Below are 26,101 nucleotides of genomic sequence, written 5' to 3' on the forward strand. Positions count from 1 at the left end.
TTCTATCCGGGACTCCATTCCAGAGCAACTTTGTAGAACTTCGTACCAACATGCCCTGGTTACTTCCGACTAATGATGAAGGCATGGATTTCTTCAATACTTTGACACTAGGAAACCTCTCTCGACCCCTCGGCGATCCTCGACCCCTCGAACCCTCGATGACCCTGGAACCCTCGACCCCTGGACGACCCTCTTCTTCCTCTCATGTTCGAGAGGATCGCCGAGGGGTCGGGAGGTTGCCTAGTGTCAAAGGATTCAACAAAACCATGTCTTCATCAGTAGGCGAAAGTAACATGTGCATGATGGTACGAAGCTCTTCAAAGTTGTTCTGGAACGGAGTCCCAGATAGGATAATTCGCGTTTTGGTACAAAGTTCAGAAAGAGCCTTCCGAATATCGCTATTTGGAAGGCCTTTGCTGAATTCGTACCAAAAGGCGGATTATTCTATCCGGGACTCCATTCCAGAACAACTTTGCAGAACTTTGTACCAACATGCCCTGGTTACTTCCGGCTAATGATGAAGGCATGGATTTCTTCAATACTTTGACAATAGGAAACCTCTCTCGACCCCTCGGCGACCCCTCGACCCCTCGAACCCTCGACGACCCTCGACCCCTCTCCTCTTCTTTTCCTCTCCTCTTCTTCTTTCTTTCCTCTTCTTATTTTCTTCTTTTCTATCCTTCTTTTTCTAAAATTGTAATTTTTGCATATATAAAACTTTTCTAAAATTGTAACTTTCTATATAAAACTTTCCTATCGGGAGGGGGAGAAGATCGAAGAAAAAAAAGAAGAAAAAAAAGAGGAGAAGAAGAAAGGAATAGAGGAGAAGAAGAAAAAATATAAATTTCTATTTTTTCTTCTTCTCCTCTATTCCTTTCTTCTTCCTATTTTTTCTTCTTCTCCTCTATTCCTTTCTTCTTCTCCTCTTCCTTTTCTTCCTCTCGTCATCTTCTCCTTCTTCTTCTCCTTCTTTCTCTACTTATTTTCCTTTTCCTTATTTTACTTTTTCCTCTCCACTAACATAAAATGCACTAACCTAAAATGCAACAAACATAAAATGCACTAAAGAGGCTCAACTAACCTAAAATCAGTGATAAAATGCACTAACCTAAAATCAATGATAAAATGCACTAACCTAAAATCGATATCTACTAACAACTTAAAAAATTAATACATATATGAAAAAATGCATATATGAAAAAAAACATCATCATATCATCAACAGAAAAAAACATCATCATATCATCAACAGAAAAAAAACATCATCATATCATCATATCATCAACATCATCAACCTAAAGGGCCGGCGCCGGCGTGGGGCGACGACGGGGCGGGGCGGCGACGGGCTCGGGGCGGCGACGGGGCGGGGCGACGGCGGTGGGCTCAGGGCGGCGACGGGGCGGGGCGACGGCGGCGGGCGCGGGGCGACGACGGGCTCGGGGCGACGGCGCGGGGCGACGACGTACGGGCTCGGGGCGGCGACGGGGTGGGGCGGGGCGACGGCGGGCCGGGGCGGGGCGACGGCGGCGGGCGCGGGGCGACGACGGGCTCGGGGCGGCGACGACGAACGGCCTAGGGGCGTCGGGGCGAATGGGAGGCGGCTGGCCAAAATTCCACAAGTGTTGGCTTATATAGCCAGAGCAATGGTCCCGGTTCGTGCTACGACCCGGGACTAATGTTCCCTTTAGTCCCGGTTGGTGCGACGAACCGGGACCAAAGGCCAATTTTCAGCAGCCGAAAGGGCAGGAAGCGAAGGCCATTGGTCCCGGTTGGTGGCACCAACCAGGACTAAAGGGCGGCAATGGTCACGGTTGGTGCCACGAACCGTGACCAATGCCCCCTTTAGTCCCGGTTGGTGCCACCAACCGGGACCAATGGCCTTGTGCTACCCCGTGCCCAAAAGTTTAGTCCCACATCGCTAGCTGAAGGGCGCCGGCAGTGGTTTATAAGCGCTGGTGTGCCTCCCCATTCGAGCTCCTCTCTAATGCAGGCTTTCGGGCCTAAACTTGCTACTGCCTGTGGGCCTATTGGGCCTTCTGCGGGCTTGAATCCTGGCTCATGTAGGGTTTCTAGTCGTATTCAGGCCGTGGAGGCCTAGTAGGAGGCATTTTTTTGGTTTTTTCTTTTTTATTTCTACATTTTTTTGGTTTTTTATTTTTTTATTTCTACTTACAACTAAATACTTACAGTTTTTTAGTGATTTCTTTTTGCTTTTAGGTCACAAAAATTATAAACTTTCTGTTAGTGCCATTAGTTTTAAATTTTGAATAGTTTAAATTTGAATTTTTAAAAATTTGTGTGAATCACTAGTTTATGAATAACTTTACTATAAAAATAGAATTTTTTTTTCTTCTTTGCTATTTATTTTTTATTTATACTTACAATTAAATACTTATAGTTTGATTTTAGGTCACAAAAATTATATTCTTTTTGCTATTGAAGAATATTATAGTTTTATTTTAGTTGATCATAACATAATATTTTAATTGATTGTTTTTATTTTCATAAAAGTTTTGTAGTTCATTCTATTTGCTATTAATTCATTCTTTGAGCTAAATGACTCTGAAATTGGAAAGCATTTCAAAATGAACTCTGAAAAGGTTGAAAGTTGGCATGGTATCATCATTTCACCCACATAGCATGTTCCAAAAACTAGAGAGGGTTACGACAAAAACTTGATGCACTTCGTGTACAAAATGGACAATCACTTTCGAAGTATCAAAGTTTCGAACCATAAGACATGAAAGCATTTCAAATGAACTCTGAAAAAGTTGAAAGTTGGGATGGTATCATAATTTCACCCACATAGCATGTGCATGTACAAAATGGACAATGGTAGCATGTTCGTCTGTTACAAATTTGGCATGGTATCATCATAATAGTTGCGGGAGAAAGTCTTCACTTTTTCTTCGCTTGTGTCATTTGCTTATTGCGCCGTAACCATGGATAATCTTCATTGTTTATCAGGATGCTTGGATCAGCCTTGACATTGAAGGGAGGAATTTCATGAAACTTTTCATAATCTTCAGACATGTCTGTCTTGCCGTCCACTCCCAGGATGTCCCTTTTTCCTGAAAGAACTATGTGGCGCTTTGGCTCATCGTATGATGTATTCGCTTCCTTATCTTTTCTTTTTCTCGGTTTGGTAGACATGTCCTTCACATAGATAACCTGTGCCACATCATTGGCTAGGACGAACGGTTCGTCAGTGTACCCAAGATTTATCAGATCCACTGTTGTCAAGTTCCCATATGTCCACTATGTAACCATAATATGTGTCCTTTCCGCTCTCGGTTGCTGCATCAAAGCGGACACCGCTGTTTTGGTTGGTGCTCTTTTGATCTTGGGCGATCGTGTAAAATGTATTCCCATTTATCTCGTATCCTTTGTAAGTCAATACAGTCAAAGATGGTCCCCTTGACAACAAGTACAACTCATCACAAACAGTGTTGTCACCTCTGAGACGTGTTTCCAACCAACTGCTGAAAGTCCTGATGTGTTCACATGTAATCCAGTCGTCGCACTGCTCCGGGTGTTTGGAGCACAGACTGTTCTTGTGTTCATCGACATACGGGGTCACCAAGGTAGAGTTCTGTAGAACTGTGTAGTGTTCTTGAGACCAAGAATATCCGTCTGCATATTATTGAGTCTCTTCCAAGAGTGCCTTTTCCAGTCAGTCTCCCCTCATACCGCGATTTAGGGAGACCTATCTTGTTAAGGCCAGGAATGAAGTCAACACAAAACCCGATAACATCCTCTGTTTGATGGCCCATGGAGATGCTTCCTTCTGGCCTAGCGCGGTTACGGACATATTTCTTTAGGACTCCCATGAACCTCTCAAAGGGGAACATATTGTGTAGAAATACGGGCCCCAGGATGACAATCTCGTCGACTAGATGAACTAGGACGTGCGTCATGATATTGAAGAAGGATGGTGGGAACACCAGCTCGAAACTGACAAGACATTGCGCCACATCACTCCTTAGCCTTGGTACGATTTCTGGATCGATCACCTTCTGAGAGATTGCATTGAGGAATGCACATAGCTTCACAATGGCTAATCGAACGTTTTCCGGTAGAAGCCCCCTCAATGCAACCGGAAGCAGTTGCGTCATAATCACGTGGCAGTCATGAGACTTTAGGTTCTGAAACTTTTTCTCTGGCATATTTATTATTCCCTTTATATTCGACGAGAAGCCAGTCGTGACCTTCATACTGAGAAGGCATTCAAAGAAGACTTCCTTCTCTTCTTTCGTAAGAGCATAGCTGGCAGGACCTTTATACTGCTTCGGAGGCATGCCGTCTTTTTCGTGCAAACGTTGCAGGTCCTCTCGTGCCTCAGGTGTATCTTTTGTCTTCCCATACACGCCCAAGAAGCCTAGCAGGTTCACGCAAAGGTTCTTCGTCACGTGCATCACGTCGATTGAGGAGCGGACCTCTAGGTCTTTCCAGTAGGGTAGGTCCCAAAATATAGATTTCTTCTTCCACATGGGTGCGTGTCCCTCAGCGTCATTCGGAACAGCTAGTCCACTGGGACCCTTTCCAAAGATTACGTAGTGTAAATCATTGACCATAGCAAGCACGTGATCACCGGTGCGCATGGCGGGCTTCTTCCGGTGATCTGCCTCGCCTTTGAAATGATTGCCTTTCTTTCGACATTGATGGTTGGTCGAAAGAAATCGACGATGGCCCAGGTACACATTCTTCCTGCATTTGTCCAGGTATATACTTTCAGTGTCATCTAAACAGTGCGTGCATGCATGGTATCCTTTGTTTGTCTGTCCTGAAAGGTTACTGAGAGCGGGCCAATCGTTGATGGTCACGAACAGCAACGCCTTAAAGTTAAATTCCTCCTGTCTGTGCTCATCCCACGTACGTACACCGTTTCCATTCCACAGCTGTAAAAGTTCTTCAACGAATGGCCTTAGGTACACATCAATTTCATTGCCGGGTTGCTTAGGGCCTTGGATGAGAACTGGCATCATAATGAACTTCCGCTTAATGCACATCCAAGGAGGAAGGTTATACATATATAGAGTCACGGGCCAGGTGCTGTGATTGCTGCTCTGCTCCCCGAAAGGATTAATGCCATCCGCGCTTAAAGCAAACCATACATTCCTTGGGTCCTTTGCAAACTCATCCCAGTACTTTCTCTTGAATTTTATCCACTGCGACCCGTCAGCGGGTGCTCTCAACTTCCCATCTTTCTTTCGGTTCTCACTGTGCCATCGCATCAACTTGGCATGCTCTTCGTTTCTGAACAGACGTTTCAACCGTGGTATTATAGGAGCATACCACATCACCTTCGCAGGAACCCTCTTCCTGAGGGGCTCGCCGTCAACATCACCAGGGTCATCTCGTCTGATCTTATACCGCAACACACCGCATACCGGGCATGCGTTCAGATCCTTGTATGCACCGCGGTAGAGGATGCAGTCATTAGGGCATGCATGTATCTTCTCCACCTCCAATCCTAGAGGGCATACGACCTTCTTTGTTGCGTATGTACTGTCGGGCAATTCGTTATCCTTTGGAAGCTTCTTCTTCAATATTTTCAGTAGCTTCTCAAATCCTTTGTCAGCCACAGCATTCTCTGCCTTCCACTGCAGCAATTCCAGTACGGTACCGAGCTTTGTGTTGCCATCTTCGCAATTGGGGTATAACCCTTTTTTTGTGATCCTCTAACATGTGATCGAATTTCAGCTTCTCCTTTTGACTAATGCATTGCGTCCTTGCATCGACAATGACCCGGCGGAGATCATCATCATCGGGCACATCGTCTGGTTCCTCTTGATCTTCAGCAGCTTCACCCGTGGCAGCATCATTGGTCACATCGTCTGGTTCCTCTTGATCTTCACCAGCTCCCCCCGTTGCAGCATCACCGTATTCAGGGGGCACATAGTTGTCATCGTACTCTTCTTCTTCGCCGTCTTCCATCATAACCCCTATTTCTCCGTGCCTCGTCCAAACATTATAGTGTGGCATGAAACCCTTGTAAAGCAGGTGGGAGTGAAGGATTTTCCGGTTAGAGTAAGACCTCGTATTCCCACATTCAGTGCATGGACAACACATAAAACCATTCTGCTTGTTTGCCTCAGCCGCATCGAGAAACTCATGCACACCCTTAATGTACTCGCGGGTGTGTCTGTCACCGTACATCCATTGCCGGTTCATCTGCGTGCATTATATATAATTAAGTGTCCAAATTAATAGAAGTTCATCATCACATTAAAACCAAAGTGCATACATAGTTCTCATCTAACAACATATAGCTCTCCAGAGCATCTAATTAATTAAACCATACATTGAAACTATGTAAAACATTTCAATGCGAAAACAAATGCGATCATAATCGCAACCAAGGTAACAATTGATCCAACGGCATAATGATACCAAGCCTCGGTATGAATGGCATATTTTCTAATCTTTCTAATCTTCAAGCGCATTGCATCCATCTTGATCTTGTGATCATCGACGACATCCGCAACATGCAACTCCAATATATCTTCTCCTCATTTTTTTATTTTTTCCTTCAACAAATTGTTTTCTTCTTCAACTAAATTTAACCTCTCGACAATAGGGTCGGTTGGCATTTCCGATTCACATACATCCTAGATAAATAAAATCTATGTCACGTTGGTCGGCATAATTTTCATAAACAATAAATGAACCAATAGTTATAAAGATAATATACATACCAAATCCGAATCATAGACAGGACGAGGGCCGACGGGGGCGGATACCAAAACCATCGCACTATATAAGATGCAATAATAAATGTAAGAAAATGATACAAGTATCTATCTAAACATACAAGTAAGAATATTTTTTCCTTTCAGAAAGAAGATAAGAACAAGAGGCTCACCACGGTGGTGTCGGTGATGAGATCGGCGCGGGTGATCGACGGCGGTGAAAACGGGGACGGGGCGTGACGGACCGCTAAATCTAGACAAATCTCGAGGAAAATGGAGTTTGGAGGTCGAGCTTCGAGAGGAGAAAGCTTAAGTAGTGTGGCTCGGGCATTCCATCGAACACCTCATGTGCATAGGAGGTGAGCTAGAGCACCACAAAGCCCTCTCCCCCTCGGCCAGAAAAAACAGAGCACTGTGCTCTGCTCTTGCGCGAGGGGATATATATAGGCACCTCATTGGTCCCGGTTGATGACTTGAACCGGGACTAAAGGGAAGCCTTTGGTCCGCCTTTAGTCCCGGTTCAAGTCATCAACCGGGACCAATGGTGGTGGGCCAGGAGCGAGGCCCATTGGTCCCGGTTCGTCCCACCAACCGGGACCAAAAGGTCCAGACGAACCGGGACCAATGGCCCACGTGGCCCGGCCGGCCCCCTGGGCTCACGAACCGGGACCAATGCCCACATTGGTCCCGGTTCTAGACTGAACCGGGACTAATGGGCTGAGCCGGCCTGGACCATAGCCCTGTTTTCTACTAGTGGTATAATCCCACGTTTCTCAAGCATGTGGTCCAAAGAGGTCCTATAACACTATAAAGCGGAAGTCAATAAATATTTTTCAAGTCACGTATTATTTTGTTTTATTTCTTTTCTTTTTATTTGCATTAACTCACATGCCATCCCTAAGCAATAATACCACCTACTATGTACGAATACAATATTTCTTGCTTGGCACCTATTTTTCCTATTTTCTATGCCTATATAGTCCCACCTTTGCTATATAAAGTGTCCAAAGATGAAGCATCAGACCTATAAGAAAAAGAGAACATGAGAGAAACACACATAGAGAAAAATCGACGATCACAATAAGAGAGACCCGAGTAGCATCACCTAATGTTTCTGTTGTCTTCATTTATCCAGGCTGGCTTAAGGATGAAAGGCATCAAGGAAAGGATTCTTGCATTGTTATCCTAAGCTAGACTAACTTGTGGTTTTCTCTAAGAGAAAATAGACACCAGATTCCCTAGCAATGCAGTATTGTGGTTTTCTTTTTTGCGGGTAGCAATGCAACATAGTCGATATAGTTTTTTGTGTTTGTTGGATTCGACTTTACAGCAAAGAATCACTGAATTGTAGGTACATCCGGGTGTTCTCTGACAATCTGGTGGCATTGGTTCCAAAATATAAAATAAGTAGTAAGGACTTATTTGGTTGGTGACTAAATTTTACATTGTTTACCATACTATTTTTGCTTTACTTGTCTTACCTTAATTGTTTAGAATCTTAGCCACACTATTGCTTTCTTAAGGGAATTTTGCCACACTTTTTATGTGTATGACATATTGGCTTATGTCTCACAAAAAGAATCTTCGCTTAAATACGGTTAAAATCAAACACATACTACTAGCTAAGTTGATGAAAGTACCTAACTTAAAATGTGACATAGTGTGTCAAGACATGACTAGGAACCAAACAACCCCTTATTGCTTCACGTCTCTCGCCAAATTCCCCGCTCTATTGTGCCAGTCACACTCAGCTATACCAATAACTTCCAAAAAACGGCGCTGGTCCATTCCCACCAGCGACCACACGCACACGGTCCGTGTGCGGAACACGCACCTGAGCTTCCCCCTACCACGCCTCAGCTAGTCAGCCTGGGGGTTGCCATGACCTCGGCCTTCGCGAGCACCAAGATGGCGGAGCTGGACCCACTGCTCCATGCCCTTGACTTCGAGATCGAAGAGGTCTTGCCATCGCGGCTCATCGGCCACCTCGTCGTCAGGAACACCTGCTGGTGCTATAGCTAAGCAATAATACCGTCTACTGTGTGTACGACTAATGTCAATACAGTATTGATTGCTTGGCACCTAATTTTCCACTTTCCTACGTCTATATATCCCCATCTTCACTATATAACGCATCCAAACATGCAGCAGCAGAACAATAAGAAAAGGAGAGCAAAAGCGAAACACAACTAAAGAAAAAAAATTTGATGATCGCAATAAGAGAGACGAGAGTCACATCACCTAATGTTTCCATCGTCTTCATTTGCTCATGGTAGCTTAAGGATGGGAGGCATCGGGGAACGGGTTTCTCCACCATCATCCTAAGATGGACTAAATTGTGGTTTTCTCGTCGAATTCCCTAGCAATGAAGTGTAGGTGATGGAGTTGTTTCTGGGTTCGTCGGCATAACCGTGTATCACTAGGTCTTCACTAGGCGTTGTGTGAGTGCATTCGTGTGATGGTGTTACTGTATGCGTGTGTAGTTGTATTCGATGTTTCTAGAAAAATCGTGGGTAAAACGGGGTGTTCTATCTTGTGGTGTCGGCTTCGAAGAAAAAAGAATTCTCCCGGTCTTCGATTGTGCCAGTCAAGCTTAGCTACTAAGAGCATCTACAACAGCCGCGCAACGCGCCACGCGCTAAAAACTCATTTGCCGCACGCCCTTCGCCTGGTTTGGCGCGGCCGGCAGCGCTGGTTCCAGCAGCCGCGCTAAAATTGAGCTCGCGCGCGTTGCACCAGCGGCCGCGCTAAAATGCAGCGCGCGCTAAACATTGCGTACATTTTTTTAATAAAACGATAAATAAAATTCATAGATCAAAACGATACATAGATACTTTACATAGTTCCATAGCATAGATAGATAAAAAACTACGGTGCAACGATTTTTTTAAAAAACTACTAGATAGTGCAACTACAGCCTACTCCCAGTCATCATCATTATCATCATCGCCATCCTCGCTGGTCTGGTCCGAGGTATCGAGCCACATGTCTTCCCAACGGTCATCATTAGACAAAAAGATCGACTGCCCACCATTTTCAACGATTTCGCACTGCGATAACGCCAGGGCCTTCCGTTGATGCCTGTCCAACCGCTCCGCGCGGCGCCTTGCTGTCTCCTCGCGACGCCTTGCCCAGAAGGCTTCCTCGTTGGCGACGTCCTTCGGGTGGCACCGGCGCCACTCCGCCATGGCCCGCTCGTCCTCCTCGGCGACGAGGAGGGGGCGCTGCCGCCGAGCGTGCTCCGCACGGTCCTGGTCCGTGATAAGACCAGGCGGAGGGGCGACGTCCTGCGCCTGCTGGCGCGTTTGGACATCCTGGAAGTTCATCTGCTGGCGCGGCCTGTCCAGGCGCCACGCCGCCGTGTCGTAGGCGCGTGCGGCCTCGTGCGAGGTCCGGAACGTACCGAGGCCGAGCCGGACGTCACCGGACCGAATCTCGGCGGAGTACCAGCCGTTGGGGCGCTGGCGGACGCCGCGGTAGCCCGACGCTCCTCGGCGGCACGACGGCATGGTGGCGCGTCGGTTGACATTTAAAGGTAATCCTCCTACCAATGTCGAGAAATACCAAATTTAAGTGAACATGACAGCATTGCAGATATTAAGACTATAGAAGAAACAATACCTCATCTGACTCCTGAATCTTTGGGTACACCTGTACCATTACATCATAAAGTAGTCAATAATAGGATATACGTATATGGAAACGGAAAAAAAATGTTAGAGCTGTTCCAATAATTAAGAGTCAAGACCATAAGAAGTGGCCAAATAAAACTGTATACGACCTCATAATTTTACACAGCGCCTAACACTGAAAGTGATTAGTTGTGAGCCATGATATCATGTGGGATCAGCACTTCTGTCTACAACTATATGTCCCAGCTTGTTGCTAATTTTTGGTGTAGCTAAACCATTTTTCATAAAATGGTCACAACATGGAATCCCCATGTCTAAGTTTACAATTTTGCTGGAGCACTTGATTTGGATGATTGGGTTTAAACTTGTTATTCTTAAGGCAGAAAGGCCAGCATGCACCGCCCTGACGCCTAAGCGCCTAAGGTGGGCAAAATTGCAAGGCGCTGGCAGGGCACCTTGTTGCCACTGTATTTTTTTCTTTCAAAATTTGGATTTATTTGGCTTGGCTTGTCAAAATGTAGTTGTGCGGGCATATGATAGTGTCCGCCACTGACTTATGAGAGAGCAGTGGTAGGCTCTAACTTCCGCTCATCACTACACATTTCATCCCGCGGGCTTATTTGGAAGATCCCACTTGTGACGAGTGCAAGCCCGCGGTCGTCATTAGACCGCCTTTAGCTGTGGCGGTTAAGACCAGTTATCCGCCACTATTGTTTTAAAAATTATAGTTTATCTATATGGCTTTTTCCAATAGTGGTTGGTGTACGCCCGTGTGGGTTGAGACTGATACATGGTCATCACCCGCGTGCCACCAACGCCCTCTGCAGTGCAGCCGCCGGAGGCGCCACCAGCCCACCTATGGCAGCCGCCTCCCTTCATCGACCTCAGCGCGGACGAGGAAGACGGCAGCGACGGCATCCAGTGAAGACGGGGGCCAGAACGGCAGTGACAACCGTTCTAAGGTTTCTTTTGGAGTTTAAGTCTGCTTTTTTTAATGTTTTAAGTTTAATGCATGTGGACAGTTCGGCGTGAATTTAATGTGATAACCGCGGACGACCGCAAACAGACACTTTTGTTCCTTTTACCAATGTAAATGAACAGAATCCAAATAAAATGGATGACTATTTACGATCGTGTGTGGAAGTTGGCAGCCGGACCAGTACCAGCGTGAAATGGTCAAATCACAATATCACCAAGCTTCAGTGTTGAGCGATTTCTTGATTGCTGCATTCCTCTACTCTCGGCGAAGCCCCGCGCGCGCAAGATCATGAGGCCCAGCCAGAGCCGCCACCGGTTCTTGCTCGCTTTTTTGTCTCGGCTGCTTCTCACGGCCTCGGCCGTCGCCGACAGCACCTTGACGCAGCGGACGGCCTCTTCTCCGTCGCCAACAACACCAAGTGGTTTCTCGGCATATGGCTCACCGCCTCCCCGGGCGCCGTCGTCTGGGTCGCCAACCGTGACCGCCCGCTCAACGCCTCATCCTCCGGCGTAGTCGTGCTCAGCAGCCGAGGGGACCTCGTGCTCCTCGACGCCGCCAGTGGTAACGAAACCATCTGATCCTCGTCCAGCTCCTCGGCGGCGTCGGTGGCGCAGCTCCACGACGACGGCAACCTGGTGCTCGCGGACGCGGCCGGCGTCGCGGTGTGGCAAAGCTTCGACCACCCGACCAGCACGTTCCTCTCCGGGTCGCGGGCCGGGCAGGACCTCCGGACGGGCGACGTGTGGTCCGCCTCGTCGTGGCACAGCGCCGACGACCCGTCGCCCGGCGACTTCCGGTACGTGATGGACACGCGGGGCTCGCCGGAGCTGCACGTCTGGAGGAACGGACGCAAGAGGTACCGGACGGGCCCGTGGAACGGGCTGCGGTTCAGCGGCTGCCCGGACATGACCACCTTCGAGGACCTGGTGGAGTTCCGGTTCACCCACACCGCCGACGAGGTCTCCTTCGTGTACCGCGACCGCGTCGGCTCGCCGGTGTCCCGGCTGGTCCTGAACGAGTCCGGCGCGATGCAGCGCATGGTCTGGGACCGCGCGGCGCTCGTGTGGAGGGTCTTCTGGTCGGGGCCGAGGGACCAGTGCGACGTCTACGGCGCGTGCGGCCCGTTCGGCGTGTGCAACGCGGTCGGCGCCGTCATGTGCGGCTGCATCAGGGGGTTCATCCCGAGTTCGCCGGCGGAGTGGCGCATGCGGAACGCGTCCGGCGGGTGCGCCCGCAGCACGGTGCTGCAGTGCAGTGGCGGCGACGGGTTCTATACCCTGCGCGGCGTGAAACTGCCGCAGACGCACGGCAGCAGCGTGGACGCCGGCGCATCGCTCGCGGAGTGCGGCCGGAGGTGCTCGTCCAACTGCTCCTGCACGGCGTTCGCCGCGTCGGACGTCCGTGGTGGCGGGACTGGGTGCATACAGTGGTTCGGCGAGCTCATGGACACGCGCTTCGTCGACGACGGCCAGGATCTATTCATCAGGCTGGCAATGTCTGACCTTCACCTAGGTACTAATTATAAACACATTACACTCTCTTTGCTTCGGATCCAAAATCCAAAATAAAACTACAGTTTTGCTAAAGCACATTTTCAGATGTGTCATAAGTATTGCACATCTAAGTCCTAAGTCATTGATTTTACGCAGAGATTCGTATGGATAATCACAAACTTGAAACAAGATCACCTTAATTTCCGTATATATCACTATTGCTTATGTTATGTTTCACCCAATTTGTATTCACAAAATCCCTTTTTTTTACATGATGAATTCATCTTATCTGTTTGGATGAGGTAGGGGAAGGATGGGCACGTCTGGATAGACTAAGGTTTAATTTTTTTTTTTTCAAATATGGAGTTACAAAAATGGCACAACTTATTCTGCATACGCTAGATATAGATATGATGGCCAGAAAGACAAAAAAGATTGATGCCAGACATACCATCATCGACTACTAATAAGATATTATGACTCCTTTAGCTTGACTTCAGTTACCAATTAGACAAAAATAATTTATGTTGTAACTTTCAATTGAGTCATGAAATCAGACTTTTTGAGTTACCAGTTAGACAAAAATAATTCATGTTGTAACTTTCGATTGAAGTCATGAAATCAGACTTTTGGAGTTACCAGTTACACAAAAACAATTCATGTTGTAACTTTTGGTTGAAGTCAAGAGATTAGACTTTTTGTTCATTGACAGAATGATATTTTTAGTTTCTGGAGGTAAGGACCTTGTCAATCCTATGCCATGGCAAACATGCCAAGCTCACACATTACGATGCACCTTATACTAGTATAATGGCTTAAGGAATACACAATTTTTGTGCGTTTATACTGCACATGCATCTTAATATTAGAGACAACAAAGACCAGCAAGCTCGTCGTGATCATCGCCGCGGTGGTAACATAATTTTCATTGCTTCTGCTATCGCTTGGCCTCGTGATCTGGATAAAGATCCGGCAACGCAGTAAGCAAGGTGAGTCGCCTTCCTTGGTGAGTTTGTTTCAGGAGGATAACCTGAAACTACTACTTGCTCTATCAGCTGCTCATGTATTTGTTGCTTCCTTCTCCATTTTTTAGTTATCAAGTTTGATGACATGGTGAGAGGTGAGTGTCCGACGTACCATCTCGAAACCCTTAGAGACGCCACCGATGGATTCTGCCCCAAACATGAAATAGGGCGCGGCGGCTTTGGCATTGTTTACAAGGTGATAATGCTTGTAAAATCCATGTGAAATCAGACTGAAAATTTCCTATGCTCGTATGGACAACATGCGGGTAGTGCTCGCCATGTTGTACTTGTATGAAAAATGTCTAATTGATTACCTGAATTTTCTTTGTCAGGGTCAAATGGTAGATGGCCAGGAAGTCGCGGTGAAGAAGCTATCAGCAGGAAACAGTGTGCAAGGTCTGAAGGAGTTCAAGAATGAGGTGGACCTGATCGCCAAGCTGCAACACCGTAACCTCGTACGCCTGCTCGGTTGCTGCATCCACTGCTCCGAGAGGATACTGGTCTATGAGTACATGAGCAACAAGAGCTTGGACACTTTCATTTTTGGTATGTATGACGTGTCTGGCTAACTGCAATATACCAGTTACTACTCCATCCATTCCAAAATATAGTGCGCCCACGCTTCTCGAGGTCCAACTTTGACCATAAATTTAACCAACGAGACCGACTGCGCGGGAGAAAAAATTGAATAATTGAAAACTTCTTTCGAATATGAATTCACTAACATAACTTTTGCTCCCGCCGCAATCGGCCTTGGTAGTTAAATTTACGGTCAAAGTTGAAGCACGAGGATAGAGGAAGCACTACATTGTGGAATGGAGGGAGTACCATTTATGACGAGAAATTCAATTGTGTAAATTTGCCAACAAATCCAAGGAGGCACGCTGGCTTGAGCTAGAGAACTAGGATGGACATCATCTTCGGTGTTGCAAGAGGGCTTCTCTACCTTCACCAGGACTCGAGGCACACGATGATCCACCGAGATCTCAAGGCGGCTAACGTTCTCCTCGATAGGGAGATGGTGGCCAAGATATCGGATTTTGGAATCGCCAAGTTGTTCAGCAGCATCGGCGACCATCAGGTCACAAAAAGGATTGTTGGGACATAGTAAGAACTGCAAACCTTGCATGACACAAACGATGGAGAAGTACTATATAGTTACCTTGACTTTTTCCTTTTCTTTTCAAGTGTATCCTCTCCCGATTTCTTGACTGATTTTGCATGATGCCCATGTGTAGCGCAGCGGTTACATGTCACCAGAGTACGCCATGGACAGAATGGTTTCGTTCATGCAAGATGTGTACAGCTTCGGTGTGCTGTTGCTAGAGATCATCAATGGGAGGAGGAACCAACGAAATTTCAACCTCATAGCTCACATAAGTGAATTACCTCCTGCAACTGAATTCAAACAGCCAAAATGAGTTTTGTGTGATTTTATAAATTTAACACAAACTCGAAATAGCGTGCCTAGACGGCCAAAGTCCCAACCAATTTGTTTGAACCAAGAAATACACCATGATAGAATCACATTGAACCCCACAAATCGCATTGACAAGCACAAGCACAATAATCCTTTTGCAGGCATGGATGCTATTCGAGGAAAACAAGAGCCTCGAGCTCCTTGACCCAGTCGTGCGTGATGGCTGCAGCCCAGCGGAGCTAGAGCAGGCGGCGACGTGCATCCAAGTAGGTCTACTGTGCGTTCAGGAGAGCCCGAGCCAACGACCGCAAATGGCTGCCATAATACCCATGATGTCGCACCAAAAGGCATTGGAACGGCCACTTCAACCGGTGGTCTGCATGCCCGTGAGCACTCTTGCGGACCTTCTCAACGTGCAGGAGGACACATCCGGCAACGTCGAGCTGACCATCACAAACCTTGAAGGACGATAGGATGGATGCAAGGCAAGCTGGAACCAAATATTGGAGACGTTACTGATGACTTTCTCAATGTTATTGGGTAGGACACGTGCATGCACGCCAAAAACATAATGACTATACATGTTGCAATTCAGGCGAGCACACACACTATGTGTACGTGGTTCAATGCTATGTGGGTTTGTACTATTATTTTTTGAAACATGTGTTTTTAGTATTTTACAACATGATATGAGACCCACCTGGCCACCTAGCTTATAAGTTGATCTCTACCTCCTTGCTTTAGCAATGTGTGACTGAACCTTATGTTGGGAATTGTTTTGGAATTTCAGAAATTTTAGGGTGGTTCTCATGCACACATGGGCCTTCATATCACTTCAATGAAACATATGAAACTTTTGTGATATTCTTTGTTGTTGAAAGCAGAAGGCAAGCGTGCTCGAGCTGAACTTCCGCCGGTGCTGGTTTCGGGCTTTCGGCCAGGTGTATGCTCAACCTAAAACATGGTTGATCTCTCGAGAATATCGGTCCATGGTCCATTTTCTAGCTAAGCATGTTCTCCTGATGATGTGGTTCATCTCTCGTGAGATAGATACTACTACAACTTCATGTGTTTACTATCTTTAGTGGGGCTCTAGCATTTGCTTAATTTTGCTATATCTCTAAAAATGGTCGTGTTGAAGTTGGCCGAGGGACGACACAGAAAAGAATGCAAATGCTCTTATCTTGAGTACTATATGAAAACCAATTGTAACACTACTCACAAAAGTACTGGCGGCTAAACATTTCCCATCTTTAAGGTTGGTGTTAAAATGGACCATTAATTGATCTTCTTGAGAGATCAACCATGTTTAAGGTTGAGGATACATACACCTAGCCGAAACCAGCTAGCACTGGCGGAAGGTCAGCACGAGCAAGCTTGCTTCCTGTGTCCAATAACAAATAACTTCACATAAGTTCCACCTGTTTCATTGAGAAGTGACAGAATGGCCCATGTGTGCATGAACTGCAAACAAAACTCCCCCGGGACTCTTGTTAGTTGGAGGCACTCGTTGTTTCGAGCAAGCCATTGATGCTTGTTGGTGGAGGGAGAGTATAAACTTTACCATTCTGTTTGGGAACCGCCTATAATGTGTGTAGCATGGAAGATATCGAGACCTCTCGGTTGTTATATTGACAATGAAAGTATACCGCTCAAAATATTATCCATATCTATTTCAAAACCGAGCTCTGGCACCTCTACAAATCTCTGCTTCCCTCTGCGAAGGGCCTATCTATTTACTTTTATGTTGAGTCATCATCCTCTTATTAAAAAGCACCAGTTGGAGAGCACCTCTGTCATTTGCATCCATTACTATTAGTTTACATTGAGTATGACTATGACTGGATCTCTTTTACCATGAATTACAATGTCTAGTCAGTCCTTGATATTTAAAGGTGCTTCGCATTTATGTTTTGCGGTCTCAGAAAGGGCTAGCGAGATACCATCTTGTCATATCATATCATGATTGTTTTGAGAAAGTGTTGTCATCCGAGATTTATTATTATTGCTCACTAGTTGGTTATGCCATTGGCATGAGTAAACACGAGACTTAAGTGTTATTGTGAAAATGGTTAGTTCATAATCTTTGCTGAAAACCTGAATGCTGGCTTTACATATTTACAACAACAAGAGCAAACAGAGTTTGTAAAAAAAATTTCCTTATCACTTTCAGTTTATCAACTGAATTGCTTGAGGACAAGCAAAGGTTTAAGCTTGGGGGAGTTGATACGTCTCCGTCGTATCTACTTTTCCAAACACTTTTGCCCTTGTTTTGGACTCTAACTTGCATGATTTGAATGGAACTAACCCAGACTGACGTTGTTTTCAGCAGAATTGCCATGGTGTTATTTTTGTGCAGAAATAAAAGTTCTCGGAATGACCTGAAAATCAACGAAGAATTATTTAGGAATATATAAAAAATACTGGAAGAAAGATCTACGTCAGGGGGGCCACCACCTGTCCACGAGGGTGGGGGCGCGCCCTACCCCCCTGGGCGCGCCCCCTGCCTCGTGGGCCCCCTGACGGTCCACCGACCTCAACCTTGACTCCATATATTTACTTTCGGGAAGAAAAAAATTAGAGAGAAAGATTCATCGCGTTTTATGATACGGAGCCGACGCCAAGCCCTAAACTCTCTCAGGAGGGCTGATCTGGAGTCCGTTCGGGGCTCCGGAGAGGGGAATCCGTCGCCATCGTCATCATCAACCTTCCTCCATCACCAATTTCATGATGCTCACCGCCGTGCGTGAGTAATTCCATTGTAGGCTTGTTGGACGGTGATGGGTTGGATGAGATTTATCATGTAATCGAGTTAGTTTTGTTAGGGTTTGATCCCTAGTATCCACTATGTTCTGAGATTGATGTTGCTATGACTTTGCTATGCTTAATGCTTGTCACTAGGGCCCGAGTGCCATGATTTCAGATCTGAACCTATTATGTTTTCATCAATATATAAGAGTTCTTGATCCTATCTTGCAAGTCTATAGTAACCTACTATGTGTTATGATACGGCAACCCCGAAGTGACAATAATCGGGACCACTCCCGGTGATGACCGTAGTTTGAGGAGTTCATGTATTCACTATGTGTTAATGCTTTGGCCTGGTACTCTATTAAAAGGAGGCCTTAATATCCCTTAGTTTCCAATAGGACCCTGCTGCCATGGGAGGGTAGGACAAAAGATGTCATGCAAGTTTTTTCCATAAGCACGTATGACTATATTCGGAATACGTGCCTACATTACATTGATGAACTGGAGCTAGTTCTGTGTCACCCTAGGTTATGACTGTTACATGATCGATCGCATCCGGCATAATTCTCCACCACCGATCCAATGCCTACAAGCTTTTCCTATATTGTTCTTCGCTTATTTACTTTTCCGCTGCTACTGTTATCATCACTATAAAACCCAAAAATATTACTTTTGCTACCGTTACCTTTTGCCACCGTTACCACTATGATACGTCTCCAACGTATCTATAATTTTTGATTGCTACATGCTATATTATCTACTGTTTTAGACATTATTGGGCTTTATTATCCACTTTTATATTATTTTTGAGACTAACCTATTAACCGGAGGCCCAGCCCAGAATTGTTGTTTTTTTGCCTACTTTAGGGTTTCGAAGAAAAGGAATATCAAACGGAGTCCAAATGGAATGAAACCTTCGGGAACGTGATTTTCTCAACAGATAAGACCCGAGAGACTTGGACCCTACGCCAAGGCACGTAACAGGAGGCCACGAGGTAGGGGGGAGCGCCCTACCCTACCAGGTGCGCCCCCACCCTCGTGGGACCCCTGTTGCTCCATCGACGTACTTCTTCCTCCTATATATATCCATATACCCCCAAATGATCAGAACAGGAGCCAAAACCCTAATTCCAGCGCCATAACTTTCTGTATCCAGGAGATCCCATCTTGGGGCCTGTTCCGGAGCTCCGCCGGACGGGGCATCGATCACGGAGGGCTTCTACATCAACACCATAGCCCCTCCGATGAAGTGTGAGTAGTTCATCTCAGACCTACGGGTCCAAAGTTAGTGGCTAGATGGCTTCTTCTCTCTTTTTGGATCTCAATACAATGTTCTCCCCCTCTCTTGTGGAGATCTATTCGATGTAATCTTATTTTTGCGGTGTGTTTGCTGAGACCGATGAATTGTGGGTTTATGATCAAGTCTATCTATGAACAATATTTGAATCTTCTCTGAATTCTTTTATGTATGATTGGTTATCTTTGCAAGTCTCTTCGAATTATCAGTTTGGTTTGGCATACTAGATTGATCTTTCTTGCAATGGGAGAAGTGCTTAACTTTGGGTTCAATCTTGTGGTGCCCTTTCCCAGTGACAGTAAGGGCAGCAAGGCACGTATTGTATTGTTGCCATCGAGGATAACAAGATGGGGTTTTCTTCATATTGCATGAGTCTATCCCTCTACATCATGTCATCTTGCTTAAGGCGTTACTCTGTTTTTAACTTAATACTCTAGATGCATGCTGGATAGCGGTTGATGAATGGAGTAATAGTAGTAGATGCAGGCAGGAGTCCGTCTACTTGTCTCGGACGTGATGCCTATATACATGGTCATGCCTAGATATTCTCATAATTATGCTCAATTCTGTCAATTGCTCAACAGTAATTTGTTCACCCACCGTAGAATACTTATGCTGCCGAGAGAAGCCACTAGTGAAACCTATGGCCCCCGGGTCTATCTTTATCATATTGTTCTCCTACTACTTTGCTATTTACTTTGCCTTTATTTTACTTTGCATCTTTATCATAAAAATACCAAAAATATTATCTTTATCATATCTATCAGATCTCACTCTCGTAAGTGGCCTCATAGGGATTGACAACCCCTATTTGCGTTGGTTGCGAGTATTTATTTGTTTTATGTAGGTACGAGGGACTTGCGCGTAGCCTCCTACTGGATTGATACCTTGGTTCTCAAAAACCGAGGGAAATACTTACGCTACTTTGCTGCATCATCCCTTCCTCTTCGGGGAAAACCAACGCAGTTCTCAAGAGGTAGCAAGAAGGATTTCTGGCGCCGTTGCCGGGTAGGTCTTCGCAAAAGTCAACATACCAAGTACCCATCACATACCCTTATCTCCCGCATTACATTATTTGCCATTTTCCTCTCGTTTTCCTCTCCCCCACTTCACCCTTGCTGTTTTATTCGCCCTCTCTCTCTCTATCCTCCCTCTCTTTCTCTATTTGCCTCTTTTTGCCCGTTTGCCTCTCTGTTTGCTTGTGTGTTAGTTTGTTTGCTTGTCACGATGGCTCAGGATAATACTAAATTGTGTGACTTCACCAATACCAACAACAATGATTTTATTAGCACTCCGATTGCTCCTCTTACCGATGCTGAATCTTGTGAAATTAATACTGCTTTGCTGAATCTTGTCATGAAAGATCCGTTTTCCGGCTTTCCTAGTGAAGATGCCGCTACCCATCTTAATAGCTTCGTTGATTTGTGTGACATGCAAAAGAAGAAAGATGTGGATAATGATATTTTTAAATTGAAGCTATTTCCTTTTTCGCTTAGAGATCGTGCTAAAGCTTGGTTTTCGTCTTTGCCTAAAAATAGTATTGATTCATGGAACAAGTGCAAAGATGCTTTTATCTCTAAGTATTTTCCTCCCGCTAAGATCATCTCTCTTAGAAACGATATTATGAACTTTAAGCCACTTGATCATGAACATGTTGCACAAGCTTGGGAGAGAATGAAATTAATGATATGTAATTGCCCTACTCATGGTTTAAATTTGTGGATGATTGTTCAAAAAATTTATGCCGGATTGAATTTTGCTTCTAGAAATCTTTTAGATTCGGCCGCGGGAGGCACTTTTATGGAAATCACTTTAGGAGAAGCTACTAAACTCCTACATAATATTATGGTTAATTATTCTCAATGGCACACTTAAAGATCTACTAATAAAAAGGTGCATGCGATAGAAGAAATTAATGTTTTGAGTGGAAAGATGGATGAACTTATGAAATTATTTGCTAATAAGAGTGTTTCTTCTGATCCTAATGATATGCCCTTGTCTACTTTGATTGAGAATAATAATGAATCTATGGATGTGAATTTTGTTGGTAGGAACAATTTCGGTAACAACGCGTATAGAGGAAATTTTAATCCTAGGCCTTATCCTAGTAATTCCTCTAATAATTATGGTGATTCCTACAACAATTCTTATGGAAATTATAATAAGATGCCCTCTGATTTTGAATCTAATATTAAAGAATTTATTACTTCGCAAAAGAATTTTAATGCTATGATTGAAGAAAAATTGCTTAAGATTGATGAGTTGGCTAGGAACGTTGATAGAATTTCTCTTGATGTTGATTCTTTGAAACTTAGATCTATTCCACCTAAGCATGATATCAATGAGTCTCTCAAAGCCATGAGAATTTCCATTGGTGAGTGCAAAGAAAGAACCGCTAGGATGCGTGCTAAGAAAGATGCCTTTGTAAGAGTGTGTTCTTCTAGTTCCTATGAAAATAATGATGAAGATCTAAAAGTTATTGATGTGTTCCCTATTAAATCTTTGTTTTGCAATATGAATCTTGATAATGATGGGACTGAATATGATCCACCTTTACCTAGAAGGCGTTCCAAGAATTCGGAATTTGTTGATCTTGATGCTAAAATTGATAAAAGTGGGATTGAAGAAATTAAAACCCTAGATGTTGCTAAACACACTATTATGGATTTAAAGGAATTTAACTATGAAAATTGCTCTTTGATTGAGTGTATTTCCTTGTTGCAATCCGTGCTAAATTCTCCTCACGCTTATAGTCAAAATAAAGCGTTTACTAAACATATCGTTGATGCCTTGATGCAATCTTATGAAGAAAAACTTGAATTGGAAGTTTCTATCCCTAGAAAACTTTATGATGAGTGGGAACCAACTATTAAAATTAAAATTAAAGATCATGAATGCTATGCTTTATGTGATTTGGGTGCTAGTGTTTCCACGATTCCAAAGACTTTGTGTGATTTGTTAGGTTTCCGTGATTTTGATGATTGCTCTCTAAACTTGCACCTTGCAGATTCCACTATTAAGAAACCTATGGGAAGAATTAATGATGTTCTTATTGTTGCAAATAGGAATTATGTGCCCGTAGATTTTATTGTTCTTGACATAGATTGCAATCCTTCATGTCCTATTATTCTTGGTAGACCTTTCCTTAGAACGATTGGTGCAATTATTGATATGAAGGAAGGAAATATTAGATTCCAATTTACATTAAGGAAAGGCATGGAACACTTTCCTAGAAAGAATATTAAATTACCTTATGAATCTATTATGAGAGCCACTTATGGATTGCCAACCAAAGATGGCAATACCTAGATCTATTCTTGCTTGTTGTGACTAGCTAGGGCGTTAAACGATAGTGCTTGTTGGAAGGCAACCCAATTTTATTTTTATTAATTGCTTTTTGATACTGTTTATTAATAAGTAAATTATCTAGCCTATGTTTTGGTTGTGTCTTTTTGTGTTTAATTAGTGTTTGTGCCAAGTAGAACCGTTGGGAAGACTTGGGGAAAGTCTTGTTAAACTTGCTGTAAAAAACAGAAACTTTAGCGCTCACGAGAACTGCGTCCATTTTTATTTGGCGAGTGATATTTAGTTAATTATTTTTTCAGATAATTAATATATAAATTACTCACGTCCAGCAATTTATTTTAGAATTTTTGGGGTTCCAGATCTTGCGCTAGCTACAGATTACTACAGACTGTTCTGTTTTTGACAGATTCTGTTCTTCGTGTGTTGTTTGCTTATTTTGATGAATCTATGGCTAGTAAAATAGTTTATAAACCATAGAGAAGTTGGAATACAGTAGGTATAACACCAATATAAATAAAGAATGAGTTCATTACAGTACCTTGAAGTGGTCTTTTGTTTTCTTTCGCTAACGGAGCTCACGAGATTTTCTACTTTAAGTTTTGTGTTGTGAAGTTTTCAAGTTTTGGGTAAAGATTTGATGGATTATGGAACAAGGAGTGGCAAGAGCCTAAGCTTTGGGATGCCCATGGCACCCCTAATATAATATAAGGACACCTAAAAGCCAAAGCTTGGGGATGCCCCGGAAGGCATCCCCTCTTTCGTCTACTTCTATCGGTAACTTTACTTGGAGCTATATTTTTATTCGCCACATGATATGTGTTTTGCTTGGAGCGTCTTGTATGATTTGAGTATTTGCTTGTTAGTTTACCACAATTATCCTTGCTATACAAACCTTTTGAGAGAGCCATACATAATTTGGAATTTGTTAGAATACTCTATGTGCTTCGCTTATATCTTTTGAGTTATATAGTTTTGCTCTAGTACTTCACTTATATATTTTAGAGCACGGTGGTGGATTTGTTTTATAGAAACTATTGATCTCTCATGCTTCACTTAGATTATTTTGAGAGTCTTAATAGCATGGTAATTTGCTTAAAATCATAATATGCTAGGTATTCAAGATCAGTAAAATTTTCTTAAGAGTGTTTTGAATACTAAGAGAAGTTTGATGCTTGATAATTGTTTTGAGATATGGAGGTAATAATATCAAAGTCGTGCTAGTTGAGTAGTTGTGAAATTGAGAAATACTTGTGTTGAGGTTTGCAAGTCCCGTAGCATGCACGTATGGTAAACGTTATGCAACAAATTTGAAACATGGGGTGTTATTTGATTGTCTTCCTTATGAGTGGCGGTCGGGGACGAGCGATGGTATTTTCCTACCAATCTATCCCCCTAGGAGCATGCGCGTAGTACCGATGTTTTTGATGACTTGTAGATTTTTGCAATAAGTATGTGAGTTCTTTATGACTAATGTTGAGTCCATGGATTATACGCACTCTCACCCTTCCATCCTTGCTAGCCTCTTCGGTACCGTGCATTGCCCTTTCTCACATTGAGAGGTGGGGCAAAGTTCGCCGGTGCATCCAAATCCCGTGATATGATACACTCTTTCACACATAAACCTCCTTATATCTTCCTCAAAACAGCCACCATACCTACCTATTATGGCATTTCCATAGCCATTCCGAGATATATTGCCATGCAACTTTCCATCATTCCGTTCATCATGACACATTCATCATTGTCATATTGCTTAGCATGATCATGTAGTTGACATAGTATTTGTGGCAAAGCCACCGTTCATAATTCTTTCATACATGTCACTCTTGGTCCACTACATATCCCGGTACACCGCCGGAGGCATTCATATAGAGTCATCTTTTGTTCTAGTATCGAGTTGTAATCATTGAGTTGTAAATAAATAGAACTGTGATGATCATCATTTTCTAGAGCATTGTCCCAAGTGAGGAATATAAAAAAAGAGAGGAAGGCCATAAAAAGGCCATATATAAAAAAATGAGAGAAAAAGAGAGAAGGGACAATGTTACTATCCTTTGCCACACGTGTGCTTCAAAGTAGCACCATAATCTTCATGATAGAGAGTCTCTTGTTTTGTCACTTTCATATACTAGTGGGAATTTTCATTATAGAACTTGGCTTGTATATTCCAACAATGGGCCTCCTCAAGTGCCCTAGGTCTTCGTGAGCAAGCAAGTTGGATGCACACCCACTAGTTTCTTTTGTTGAGCTTTCATACATTTATAGCTCTAGTGCATCCGTTGCATGGCAATCCCTACTCCTTGCATTAACATCAATCAGTGGGCATATCCATAGCCCATTGATTAGCCTTGTTGATGCGAGACTTTCTCCTCTTTTGTCTTCTCCACATAACCCCCCTCATTATATTCTATTCCACCTATAGTGATATGTCCATGGCTCGCGCTCATATATTGCGTGAAATTTTATAGGTTTGAGATTACTAAAGTATGAAACGATTGCTTGGCCTGTCATCGGGGTTGTGCATGATGAGAGCATTCTTGTGTGACGAAAATGAAACATGACTAAACCATATGATTTTGTAGGGATGAACTTTCTTTGACCATGTTATTTTGAGAAGACATAATTGCTTAGTTAGTATGCTTGAATTATTATTATTTTTATGTCAATATGAACTTTTGTCTTGAATCTTTCGGATCTGAATATTCATACCACAATTAATAAGAATTACATTAAAATTACGCCAAGTAGCACTCTGCATCAAAAAATCTGTTTTTATCATTTACCTACTCGAGGACGAGCAGGAATTAGGCTTGGGGATGCTTGATACGTCTCCAACATATCTATAATTTTTGATTGCTCCATGCTATATTATCTACTGTTTTAGACATTATTGGGCTTTATTATCTACTTTTATATTATTTTTGGGACTAACCTATTGACCGGAGGCCCAGCCCGGAATTGCTATTTTTTGCCTGTTTTAGGGTTTCGAAGAAAAGGAATATCAAACGGAGTCCAAACAGAATGAAACCTTCGGGAACGTGATTTTCTCAGCAAATAAGACCCGGGAGACTTGGACCCTACGCCAAGGCAGGTAACAGGAGGCCACGAGGAAGGGGGCGCGCCCTACCCTACCAGGCGCTCCCCCCACCCTCGTGGGCCCCCTGTTGCTCCACCGACGTACTTCTTCCTCCTATATATATCCACGTACCCCCAAACGATCAGAACATGAGCCAAAACCCTAATTCCACCGCCGTAACTTTCTTCCACAAGATCCCATCTTGGGGCCTGTTCCGGAGCTCCGCCGGAGGGGGCATCGATCACGGAGGGTTTCGACATCAACACCATAGCCCCTCCGATGAAGTGTGAGTAGTTCATCTCAGACCTACGGGTCCATAGTTAGTAGCTAGATGGCTTCTTCTCTCTTTTTGGATCTTAATACAATGTTCTCCCCCTCTCTTGTGGAGATCTATTCGATGTAATCTTCTTTTTGCGGTGTGTTTGTTGAG

At 44.1% G+C, this 26,101-nt stretch overlaps 1 protein-coding gene and 1 pseudogene across 2 annotated transcripts; one reads left to right on the forward strand and one right to left on the reverse strand.

The window, feature by feature from the left end:
* Positions 1-9,610: 9,610 nt before the first annotated feature.
* Positions 9,611-10,201, reverse strand: LOC147974497 (uncharacterized). The gene has a single exon (XM_087519485.1). The coding sequence runs from the start codon at positions 10,199-10,201 to the stop codon at positions 9,611-9,613; it is 591 nt and encodes a 196-aa protein (XP_087375611.1).
* Positions 10,202-11,467: 1,266 nt separating this feature from the next.
* On the forward strand, positions 11,468-15,932 carry LOC147974498 (receptor-like serine/threonine-protein kinase SD1-8; annotated as a pseudogene). The gene is made up of 7 exons (XR_015600124.1): positions 11,468-12,815; positions 13,666-13,785; positions 13,890-14,017; positions 14,154-14,367; positions 14,691-14,928; positions 15,065-15,197; positions 15,403-15,932. The product of XR_015600124.1 is annotated as a receptor-like serine/threonine-protein kinase SD1-8 (transcript).
* Positions 15,933-26,101: the final 10,169 nt, after the last annotated feature.

The sequence above is a fragment of the Triticum urartu genome, chromosome 4A, assembly GCF_056163025.1.
Source record: "Triticum urartu cultivar PI428250 chromosome 4A, HENAU_Tu73, whole genome shotgun sequence".
Taxonomy (NCBI): domain Eukaryota; kingdom Viridiplantae; phylum Streptophyta; class Magnoliopsida; order Poales; family Poaceae; genus Triticum; species Triticum urartu.